Genomic DNA, 12,654 nt, shown 5'->3' on the forward strand with positions numbered 1-12,654 from the left:
CTGTTAAATTTGACAACAGATGTGTAAGATGTGGATGCTAAAAACTACAAATGTCGTTGAAAATATTAAGGAAGACCTAAATAAATGGAGAGATATACCATATTCTTGGATTAGAAGACTATTAAGATCAATTATTCCCAAATCTCCCCACGATCCCAGTCAAAACCCCAATAAGCTTTTTTTTTTAAGATATCGATAAGATGATTCTAAAATGTATGTAAAATACAAAGGACCTAGAATAGCTAAACCATTTTGAAAAAGAACAAAGCTGTAAGTTTTAGAATACCTGATTTCAAGACTCATTATAAAGTTATAGTAGTGGCCAAGACAACAGGATATTGGTGCACAGACATACAGATCAGTGGGGCAGAAAAGAGTCCAGAACTAGATTCACACATATAGTCAACTGATTTTCATTAAAGGTGCTAAAGCACCTTTAATTCAATGAGGACAATTTTTTCAACAAAGGATGCTGGAACAATTGGATAGCCATAGGTAAGAAAATAAACCTGACCCTTTCCTCACCATATGCATGGATGAACTAGAAATGGAGTATAAACCTGAATGTAAGAATTAGAACTGTGTAGAAGAAAATACAGGAGAATAACCTTTGTGATCTTAGCTTCTTAAATAGGGGACAAAACACATATATTATGCTTTGAAACTTTAAAAAGCCAGCAATCCCACTACTGGGCATATATCCAGAGAAAACCATAATTCAAAAAGACACACGCATCCCAATGTTCACTGCAGCACTATTTACAATAGCCAGGACATGGAAGCAACCTAAATGCCCATCAACAGAGGAATGAATAAAGAAGATGTGGTACACATATACAATGGAATATTACTCAGCCATAGAAAGGAATGAAATTGCATCATTTATAGAGATGTGGATGGACCTAGAGATTTTCATACAGTGAAGTCAGAAAGAGAAAAACAAATATCGTATATTAATGCATATATGTGGAATCTAGAAAAATGGTATAGATGATCTTATTTGCAAAGCAGAAATAGACACACAAACGTAGAGAACAAACGTATGGATACCAAGGGGGGAAGGGGGGTGGGATGAACTGGGAGCCTGGGATTGACATATATACACTATTGATACTATGTATAAAATAGATAACTAATGAGAAGCTACTGTATAGCACAGGGAACTCAGTGCTCTGTGGTGACCTAAATGGGAAGGAAATAAAAAAAAGAGGGGATATATGTATACGTATAGCTGATTGACTTTGCTGTACAGTAGAAACTAACACAACATTGTAAAGGAACTGTACTCCAATAAAAATTAATTTCAAAAAAGCAGGAATTTGAAAGTTTATGTCTTAGAACTTTAAAAACATTATGCTAAGTGAAAGAAGCCAATTACAAAAGATCACATGCTATACGATTCTGTTTACATGAAATGTCCAGAATCGGCAATCTACAGAGACAAGAAAAAGATTAGTGTTCGCCTTGGGCTAGGAGTGGGGATGAAGGGAATGAGGAATGACTGCTAAAGGGCATGAGGTTTCTTCTTGGGTTGACAAAAATGTTCTAAAATTATTATTATGGTGATAGGTGTACAGCTGTAAATATAGTGAAAACCAAGAAACTGTATGCCTTAACTGGGTAAATTTTGCCATATGCCAATTATATCTCAATAAGGTTGTTAACAAGAAGAGAATCAATCAGGCAGGCAAATGAAAGACAAAGAAGGAGGCTGGTGAAGGGTAGCAAAGTATGTCACCCCAAAATATGCCTCTTTGGCATACAGATTGCTTTTGAGTTGATTATTTTGAGAAAAATCAGACACGGGGGATGCTCTGAAAACAGGAAATTACCTCTTTTGAAAGGGTAATTCACATTTATAAAAGAAATCTCCATTTGTAAGGGTGTCTCCCCCTCTGTACCAGTAAGAGAAGCCTGAGAGAAAATCACAAGAGAATCTTATAGATGATGAAGGCTCTAAAACCTGCTAACAACCTTACCCTAGTTAACCCTGCTTTTCCTGGCCACCTCCTGTAACCAGCCTCCTCCCACCACATACACCTTTTCTTTTCTTTGCCTGAAAGTGGTATTTAAGTGGGTGCCTTAGGCTACCTTGGGAATTGCCCATTTTTCCGCTGGGTATCTTCCATTTATCCATGAGGTACACCATGTGAATCAACTTTTGTTGTTCTCTTGTTAATCTGTCTTATTACACGAGGTCTCCGGCAAGAACTCAGAAGAGTAGAGGGAAGATTATTTTCTTCCCCACACTGGGGTATAATCCTGAAAATAATTCGATAACCTTTGCAAACATCCAGTTCATCCTAAATGTTTAATATTTTATATGTAAGACATATTTTCATTTTACTTTCATTTTTATCCGAGTTCTATCTGTACTTTTTTGTTTTCTCAACTCTCTGCCTTGCTGTCATTTTCTTTCTTTTTTGGGGTTTTTTTGGTTTGTTTTGTTTTGTTTTTTTGTGGTACGTGGGCCTCTCACTGTTGTGGCCTCTCCTGTTCCGGAGCACAGGCTCCAGACGCGCAGGCTCAGCGGCCATGGCTCACGGGCCCAGCTGCTCCGCGGCATGTGGGATCTTCCCGGACCGGGGCACGAACCCGTGTCCCCCACGTCGGCAGGCGGACTCTCAACCACTGCGCCACCAGAGAAGCCCCTTTCTTTTTTAATATACATTTTTCTCCCCCCGCCAGACACTGTTATGAAAATGAAAATACAGGTGACACCCTAAGAGAAACTATCTGCAGAGAATATATCTGACTGATGAAATAAAAATTCACATTTTAAGGCAAGACAAGAACAATTTAAACATAAAACTTTTTCTCTGCCCTTTGGCCTCCTCCCTCCCCTCTAGTGTGCCTTGTGCATCTGCATGACGTGTTAACAGACCTTCCCAATAGCAGAAATACCTGCTCAATCTTAAAGACCAATTTTTCTTCTTCTGACACCAGTCACGTAACTCCTTAGAAGATAACATTCCTTTCTCAATCCTGCAAAGGGTCACGATGACCCACCACTCACCTTTACACGTAGAAATCTTTGGTGAACTTTAGGTACAGTATCAATATATGATTTCCTTAAAGACAGCAATTGGTACAGAATAGACTGTTTACATGATCTGGGCAGATACTATACTGGGCCGCACCTAGTGGAAGTTCTCAGCTTAAATACTTACTTATGACCTTATTAATGTTACCAGCTGTATTACTTGTATTCTGCCTATTTTACAAGATCATTGTTTCTTGCATTACCAGATGTGTGACTGAGCCTCAGATAAAACTGAGGATGAGTAGGTGACTTGAAATGATTGACCAAATATATAGTTCCATAAGATCAACGCACAACTCTAGAAATGGGAAGAAGCAACCATTTCCCGGACCATAACAGACTAGTAAGACAGATGGTCCAGACCCTTTTGGTTATTACTAACAGGGTCTGGTCCAATGTTAGCACTTTGAGTGGCCTATCAATGAAACCCTCGCCCGACCTGGGAATGAGCATTCCTAGTGTCGTGGACAAATTGGTCACAAAATGCCCTCTAACCCTTGGTGGAAATTAAGATACCACCACATACCCACTAGAATGGCTAAAATTAAAAACACTGACCACTCTAAGTGCTAACAAGGACATGGAGAAATTGGAACTCTCATATACTGCTGGTGGAAATAACCACTTTAAAAAAGAATTTAGTAGTTTCCTAAGAAGTTAAAAATATACCCACCCTATGATATAACTATTCTACTTCTAGGTATTTATCCAAGAGAAATGAAATCATATAGGTAGAAAAACTTCTATATAGGATGTTCGTAGCAGATTTATTTATAATCATCAAACCTGGAAATAACGCAAATATCCATCAACAGGTGTTCTGATGAACAATTATGACATAGCCATATGGTGGAATACTACTTAATAAAAGGGGACAAATTATTGGTACACATAACAATGTGGATGGAATTGAAACTACTGATGCTGAGTGAAAAAAGCCAGACAAAGGAGAGTACAGGCCCGATGACTGCTTTTATATAAAAGTCTGGAAAATGCAAACAAATCTGTAATAACAAAAAGCAGACTAGTGGTTGTTTGGAAATTTTGAAGAATAACGGATATATTCATCGTTTTGATTGTGGTGATGGTTTCACAGACATATTCAGATATCACTCCTCAAATCGTACACTTCAAATATGTGTTCCTTGTATATGTTAGTTATGCCTCAATAAAGCTGAAACAAAACTTAAGGGTGTGGTAGGGAGATTCACTGAAATCATCAAAGGGGAGTGGTGAAAAGACTTCTGTCTTTATGTTTTAAAATTTAATTTAATTATTTATTTTAACATCTTTATTGGAGTATAACTACATTACAACGGTGTGTTAGTCTCTGCTGTATAACAAAGTGAATCAGCTGTATGTATACATATATCCCCATATCCCCTCCCTCTTGCATCTCCCTCCCACCCTCCCTATCCCACCCCTCTAGGCGGTCACAAAGCATGGAGCTGATCTCCCTGTGCTATGTGGCTGCTTCCCACTAGCTATCTATTTTACATTTGGTAGTATATGTAAGTCCATGCCAGTCTCTCACTTGGTCCCAGCTTATCCTTCCCCCTCTCCGTGTCCTCAAGTCCATTCTCTATATCTGCGTCTTTATTCCTGTCCTGCCCCTAGGTTCTTCAGAACCTTTTTTTTTTTTTTTTAGATTCCATATATATGTGTTAGCATATGGTATTTGTTTTTCTCTTTCTGACTTACTTCACTCTGTATGACAGACTCTAGGTCCATCCACCTCATTACAAATAACTCAATTTCGTTTCTTTTTATGGCTGAGTAATATTCCATTGTACATATGTGCCACGTCTTCTTTATCCATTCATGTGTGGATGGACACTTAGGTTGCTTCCATGTCCGGGCTATTGTAAATAGTGCTGCCAGGAACATTGTGGTACATGACTCTTTGAATTATGGTTTTCTCAGGGTATATGCCCAGTAGTGGGATTGCTGGGTCGTATGGTAGTTTTATTTGTAGTTTTTTAAGGAACCTCCATACTGTTCTCCATAGTGGCTGTACCAATTCACATTCCCACCTGCAGTGCAAGAGGGTTCCCTTTTCTCCACACCCTCTCCAGCATTTATTGTTTGTAGACTTTTTGATGATGGCCATTCTGAGTGGTGTGAGGTGATACCTCACTGTAGTTTTGATTTACATTTCTCTAATGATTAATGATGTTGAGCATTCTTTCACGTGTTGGCAATCTGTATATATTCTTTGGAGAAATGTCTATTCAGGTCTTCTGCCCATTTTTGGATTGCAAAATATTGAGCTGCATGAGCCTTGATGGAGGGAGAAAACCACTCTGTATACACTCTGGCTCTAAGAAAGGGAACGGCCCTATGGCAAAGCACCCTATTTAAATAAGGCAGGAGAGCAAAGGAGTTCTATTTTTATTCTGCAATTAAGTCAACATGATTTCTCATAGCAGGCAACAGCCAGAATGAAATTAAAGTGCTGCTACTGGAAGCCACGGTAATTTTAACCCTGTCAAAGACCTCATATTGTGGGTAAGCAGCAATATTGATCTGTGGTTACTGCAGAGGCCAAGTGGCTGCCTTTCATCCTGCAGTAGAAATCCTCCATGACAAACCAGCCAACAGCAAACGCAGAAGGCCAGCATTGCTCAAATGGGCACGTCTAAAGCTTCATAAAGCAGCTCCCAGGGCAGCAAGGACGGGGTTCTGCCTAAATTAGATCCCATTGTTTGGAGACTGATAACTGGATTCTCAAGAAAAAAAAAAAAAAATCCCCAAATCCCCAATCTCCTCTCGATTTGGAGTTTCTAAATTCCCAAAGTATCCAGCTAGGGGTCTGGGAACCCTCTTAACAGTTCACAGGACATTTGTGTTTATGTGCTGATGTTTCTCTGATGAGGGTAGGGTGAGGCAGGAAATGGGCTTTTCGCTAGCTCAAGGGGGCCCAAGATCCATGAAGGTTAAGAAAGCTGAAATCATGATAGTTATTTCTGCCTAGACAGAGAAAAAAGGAGGATGGTATTGGTAAAGGATACAAAATTAATTATTATTGAGAGACTTCTTACAAAATAAGGATCTGAACCAAATAAGACAAGATATTATTTAACAAAATTAGTTAATTATAGATGGTAGACACGCAAATGTTGATATGGTTTTCTGTTTTAAGATTTTTTTCTAAAGTAAAACTAAAATATATAAACCAGCCAAAAAAGGTGAAGAATCCTTGGCTCTAGGATATTTGACCTGAACAAGGCCAAAGTAGCATACTTTCCCCCACGTTTTCACGTGCCCAAATTTAAGAAAAGCAGCCCCTAAAGAAGATGGCTAAACCACCTTGGACTACCTGAAAGTGACCTCAATTTATTCCTCTAAATTGCTGGACACTTCCTCCAAACCTTAATTTCTACTTTTCTCTTTCCCCTTTAGTGAAAACTGGACAATTATCTGACCTTTCTTCAGCTTTCAGAAATCTTACTAATTCTCTCTGGTCAGCTAAGAAGAGAAGTCAGCTTTACAATGATCCAGGAGGACCATCCTAAGATCTCCTGTTACAGTTCCAATGTCGGCTGACTTTCTTTTCAGGATGGAGGTACTGTGGTCATCTGATGACATGCGTGAAGACCAGTGAATGAGGAGGAGGGCAGAATGGGGAATACTGTGTGCGTGTGTGTGCGTGTGTGCGTGTGTGTGTGAAAATCTCTAGCTTTAACTGCTTTTTTATTCACCACCCTCAAATAGCTAATCTTAGTATTCTTTCCCTCTACCCTAAAGGTAATTTCCACATACATCTGACGTCTTCTCTAAATTGTCAATTTGGCTTTCGTTTTCTGATTCTGTCAAAGTTCCCTGAGAAGTGAACACTAGTTTCCGTATTCGTGCGTCTCCATTTCCCTAATTTCTTTTCGGGTCTCTAACAGCTCGGTCCTAAGCGGTCTTATGGCTCATGGTCCTCGTATGTGGAACAGTCTTCCTCGTATTTAGCCTCGTGTTAGTCCAGATTTCTTTCAAGTCTGCTTTGGAGAAGGAGTGAGGGCTCATGATGGGAACTGTGAGCTTATTTTCAGCTGCAGGCCCAAGGAAACTGCTAATGTCTGCAGCTTAGGGGACAGAACGCTGTCACAGAGGTTCTACCGTTTTCAGTTAGGAACTGGTATTTTTTCATGTTTATGATAATCCCCTGGATGTCTCCTTCCTATATTTTTATTGGAAAATACCCTTCAAAGAGTATGTGTAGGTCTCTAAAGAGACAAGAATAGAAATATGAACAAATACTTGATGCGATTTCATTCTTATCTACTTGGATGAACCATCAGCACTTGTCACCATAAAGAGGGAAAAACCTCTTTCTGGTAAAAGATGAGACAAATTCTGGATGCTGTATAAAAGTTTTCATGTCGGGCTTCCCTGGTGGCACAGGGGTTGGGAGTCCACCTGCCGATGCAGGGGACACAGGTTCGTGTCCCGGTCCGGGAAGATCCCACATGCCGTGGAGCGGCTGGGCCCGTGAGCCATGGCCGCTGAGCCTGCGCGTCCGGAGCCTGTGCTCCGCAACGGGAGAGGCCGCAACAGTGAGAGGCGCGCGTACCGCAAAAAAAAAAAAAAAGTTTTCATGTCATTTAGCTTTTCTTCCTATTAATGATTTCGTTTTAGCACCAGCATTTTTCACACCGTAAATCTCAGAACAGCTATGGAGAAACAGGATATTTATATTATTGCCATAATTACGAGTTACAATGACAATAACTGTAGAGGAAGATGAAAGGAAATTCAGGTGGCAGGCTTTTAACAGACGCATCAACCACCACACAATCAACCGAATTCGGTGTGCAAACACGTAAGACTTCAGAGTCCTGTTTCTTTAGTAAATACCAAGAAGAACTCATAACGGAAGATGCATCAGGGAAGCACACCTGGCTGTAAAGTGCAATGGCTCTTGTTGGGTCCAGGAAAAGAAGGCAGTGGTAGCTCCCCTATTGCCAACCTCTGGTCCCACACGAAACCTCCCAAATCACACGTGATGTGGGGTCTCCCTGTGGTATGTGCCCTTCCTCCTGTTCCAGAAGAACCTGCTGATTATCACTAGGGCTGATGCCCGGCACAGTAACTAAGGGGCTGTAAAGCTGGGGTCTCTGAGTGTGTATCTTGGGAATGGCTCCTAGGCCTTCCCACGGAGGCCCCGGACACCTCAGCTTCCCTTGGGGCAAAGAGGCCAACCACGCACCCACACCCGCCTCAGGAGGCCTTGTCTTCTTCTGCTCACCAACATGCGGTGGGCATGGAGAGGGGTGGAGGTGGAGAGAGGAAGTGCTTTGGTGGATGCAACACCTGGCTCCCAGATACTGGGAGAGGGTCTAAAGGCGGCTTGAGGTCAAGAAGGGGAACCTCTGAGGGTTCCCTCTTCCTTCTCCCCTGGGAGAAGGTTCTCAAGACAAATGCTGGCACCTGCCCTTCCTCATGAAGACAGAACTCCTCTCCCCGGTCTAAGCTGTCTTTGCGCAGAGGAGGGAAACCCGAGACCTTCACTCCACCGTACGCCTTGAAGGCTGCTGCCTCCTTTCCATCCCAACTTGGGGAGCTGGCGCCGCTGCAAGTGGACCCCGACACAGGACATCCTCGTTAAATGGCTCACCAAGAGCCAATGTGTGCAGGGGCCTGCACCTACCGACACTGGCGCCACAGGTACAAACACAGGAGCGGGGAAAAAATATGGTTTAACCAAGAAATGGAACCGGATGAAAGGGGTGAGGTGAGGATCCTTCATGGGAGTAATAGGAGGATGCCAGTATCAAATGAACAAGATGAAGACCAAAGCATGAGAGACAGAGACAAGGAAAAATGGGTGCTGGGGGAGAGCCCCCACTTGGGAAGCTAGGAGGGCACTGCTGCCGCAGCCCTGCACCTCTGCTCAGCCAGGACCGGCACCTTCCAGGAGGATTTTAACGAAGCGTGCAGCAGACGTGAGCTCAGCCAGAGCCCTGGACTCCCCACCGCCTCACTTAATCCTTAATCAGCGGCTTAACATCTGAGCAAACTGAAGCCCGGATAAGACAGTGGTAATGCAACTATTTACTTGGCACAGCCAGGATCTGAATTCAAGCGTTCTAAACCTAAGCCATTTTGCTTTCCACTGTGCTTTCGAATGTTCGGATGTCACAAGATTCCAAGTGCCTAGAATAGATGGTCCCATCAAGAAAAAGATACCTTGTGGAAGCCTTGCTGGCTTCATTCTCCTTACGCTAAACTTCCTGCTATGCATGCTCACGGGCTGAACACCTCATATCCCAACACAGACAAGCTGGCTTGGCTGGGGAGGCTCGTGCCTGCGAACGCTGACTGGCCAAGATGTTTTCTCCTTGGCCCACGAGCAATACACTGGTTTCTACTCACGAGTGTTCAGGCTTTGGGAGCCCAATGTCAGTAACCCCAGACTGGCCACTCTCTCAAAAGATATTCTTTTGCAATGACCACGGTTACCTGGGCGAAGAATAAAAGTAGTGTTCCCTTAAAAGACCTGAAATGCTTAACATCAGAAGGTAATTTCAGTTTAAGGAGAAGGCAGTGAAATACTAGAATGAGCAGAGCTAGGACTTGGTCTCAGGTCTGTCATTAGTAGCTGGAATGTCATGAAGAACCTAGGGGTAAGACAGGAATAAAGACACAGACCTACTAGAGAATGGACTTGAGGATATGGGGAGGGGGAAGGGTAAGCTGTGACGGAGCGAGAGAGTGGCATGGACATATATACACTACCCTCCTGCGTTTTAATTAGCCTCGCCCCCGTGTCTCCAAGGGGCCAAGGGGCCAAACTTGGGTCTTGGATCATTCCCTTGCCCTGCTAGCCTCACGTGGTTGCACAAAAAGAGATAAATGTCAATGCAGAGCAAATGAAAGGCTTAATAATCTTTGAGGTACATGTGCTGTGTATCTGAAAGTGCCCTGTTGGATCATCTTCTTTTAGGTTTAGAAAGGAGCAAGGGCAGTGAAGGGGGTGAGACATCATCAAGTCCCTTCTGGGGTGTCTCTGACTCCTGAACAAGCTCTCTCCCAGAACTCCCCAGTTTTAAACGTGGCTCCCAGGATTAGACAGGGACAGATGTACACCACATTAACCCAGCTCCGTGTGGGCACGGCAGGCTCGAAGGTCATCAGACAAATGGAACTGGACATATTCTCAATGTGGTCTAAGCCACTGGTTCGAGGACTGGGGGAAATCGCGAGAGGCTAGTAGGTCTCCTGTAGCACTGGTGATGTTTCTAACACGGATGCTGGCCTGGCTCTTCTAGGAGCCTTCCTGGCCCTTGCAGGATGGACTGGGGTTTTTCCTGACCGGACCTCCTGATCTGTTTTCAGTGGTGGCTCTGTGTGTCCCACCTGCTTCACCTCTCACTCTGCTTACCCACCGCTCTTTCAGGCTAGTCTTGCCTCTTTGGTGCAACGAGACAGCCAGGCTCCTCTGGATTCGAACTGCACCTCCCTCCAGACTACACTTGTATCTTGTGTGCTGGGGCAGTGTGATATGAGAGGCTTTTCAGCTCAGTCCAGTCCCAGTCTCGCAAGTGGAGCCTGCGCGATGCTCTAAGAGGGGTTTTCCCGAGGAAAGGACGCTCTGCATCTGGATCAGCTCTTCCCCAGCCCTGGCCTGGCCCATGCCCCTCCTCACCACCAATACGTGCTCCAGAAGGTCCAGGTAGCCGAGGGTGCACTCCGTCCCGTACCGCAACGCTCTGGTGCGCACCTCCTCGCTGACGTCGGGGTGATAGGATGCTTGCTGGAGAGAGAAAGGAACATCGACATCTTAAAACAGGAAGAGCCAGGTGGCAAGTGGACCAGGCAGCCAGGTGGGGTCACTTGCCCAGCAGTGCTGTGTAGCCCAAGACCCAGAGGCAGGAGACCTGGAATCTGGAACTCCTCCTGTTTTACCTTCAGTGACCTCTCTGAGAAACCTTCCCTGCCTCCCTGGAGAGAGGAGGGGTTCTCCTCCACATTCTCCTGATACCTCCCACCTATCTGCACTGCAGGTTCTCTGACAACACTTTGTGTCTTGCTTTTTCTAGTGCCTGGAAGGCAGACAAAAGCAAGTGAATCTGGCCCCTCTTTCCTTCCTTTCTCCTCATGCCCCCCCCCCCCCCACCGCATCTTTTATTGAAAGGTAAGAAATTCCACGTGTGCTAAAAAGATTCATGATTGGGGCTTACAGAAGAGGCTTACAGCAGAGGGCTTACAGCTTAACAGGATCAGCCTCTCTCACTCCTGCAGCGTGAAGTATTCTGAAGAACCCTCTCTGTTCACAGGCTCATCACTCTGTGACCTGATCAGACTGCAATCACAGTGAGTCCCCCGACCAGGGCTCACTGGCTCCTGGGAACCTTCAGAGAGTGAGCTCCCCAGCACCCTCAAAGGTGCCACAAATAACTCATCTCGCATCATACACGTTGAGATAAGCAGACCAGGACATATGGTTAACACAGCATCTGGCCCTTTTTTCTTGTACTTGGGACCTGCCCACTTGAGTCATGCGTGAGATATCATTTCAGATGGTACGCCCATTCACGGGGCTGCCAGATGAACTACAGAACGTTCAGTTACATTTGAATTTCGAATAAACAATGAAAACTTTTAGCATAAGTATGGGGTGGTCTGTTTTTTATTTGCTCAGTCTGGCAACCCTACCCATTTAGCCTTTCCTCCTTCTACAACCTCACTCTGGAAAGAACTCGAGGGGCCTTACAAGAATACAAAAAATAGAAAACTGCAAATAAATCACAAGTCAGGACAAATACAAATTACACATTAGGATAAAAGGTCAAGGCAGAAGGGGAAGCGTGACCCGCCTCCATGCTCCCTCCAGTCAAATCCCTCTCCCCAGGACTGGGAGCTGTTGGGGGCAACACCTGGGAAATTTCCGCTTACCTGACCCCCCAAACCACCCCAAGAGGGGTGGGGATAATTCGAGCGGCCAGTATCTGTCACTTATGAGCCTGGTTGTATTCATCTGAGGAGTAACGGGCCAGGCCTTTAACCCCTCCTGCGTTTTTTTAAAATTAATTTTTTACGTTTATTTTTTTACATCCTTATTGGAGTATAATTGCTTTACAATGGTGTGTTAGTTTCTGCTTTATAACAAAGTGAATCAGTTATACATATACATATGTTCCCATATCTCTTCCCTCTTGCGTCTCCCTCCCTCCCACCCTCCCTATCCCACCCCTCTAGGTGGTCACAAAGCACCGAGCTGATCTCCCTGTGCTATGCGGCTGCTTCCCACAGTACTGGGCATATACCCTGAGAAAACCATAATGCAAAAAGAGTCATGTACCAAAATGTTCATTGCAGCTCTATTTACAATAGCCAGGACATGGAAGAAACCTAAGTGTCCATCATCGGATGAATGGATAAAGTTGTGGCACATATATACAATGGAATATTACTCAGCCATAAAAAGAAACGAAATTGAGGTATTTGTAGTGAGGTGGATGGACCTACAGTCTGTCATACAGAGTGAAGCAAGTCAGAAAGAGAAAGACAAATACCGTATGCTAACACATATATGTGGAATTTAAGAAAAAAAAAATGTCATGAAGAACCTAGGGGTAAGACAGGAATAAAGACACAGACCTACTAGAGAATGGACTTGA

The 12,654-nt window shown here is 43.8% G+C and overlaps 1 protein-coding gene across 1 annotated transcript in view; it reads right to left on the reverse strand.

Annotated features, from left to right (window-relative positions):
- The window catches only part of TLN2 (talin 2), a 450,837-nt gene that overhangs the window by 23,655 nt on the left and 414,528 nt on the right, over positions 1-12,654 (reverse strand). The window contains exon 52 of the mRNA XM_060005857.1: positions 10,680-10,787. Within this exon, the coding sequence (XP_059861840.1) occupies positions 10,680-10,787 (108 nt within the window). The remainder of the gene's footprint in view (positions 1-10,679; positions 10,788-12,654) is intronic.

The sequence above is a fragment of the Delphinus delphis genome, chromosome 2, assembly GCF_949987515.2.
Source record: "Delphinus delphis chromosome 2, mDelDel1.2, whole genome shotgun sequence".
Lineage (NCBI taxonomy): Eukaryota > Metazoa > Chordata > Mammalia > Artiodactyla > Delphinidae > Delphinus > Delphinus delphis.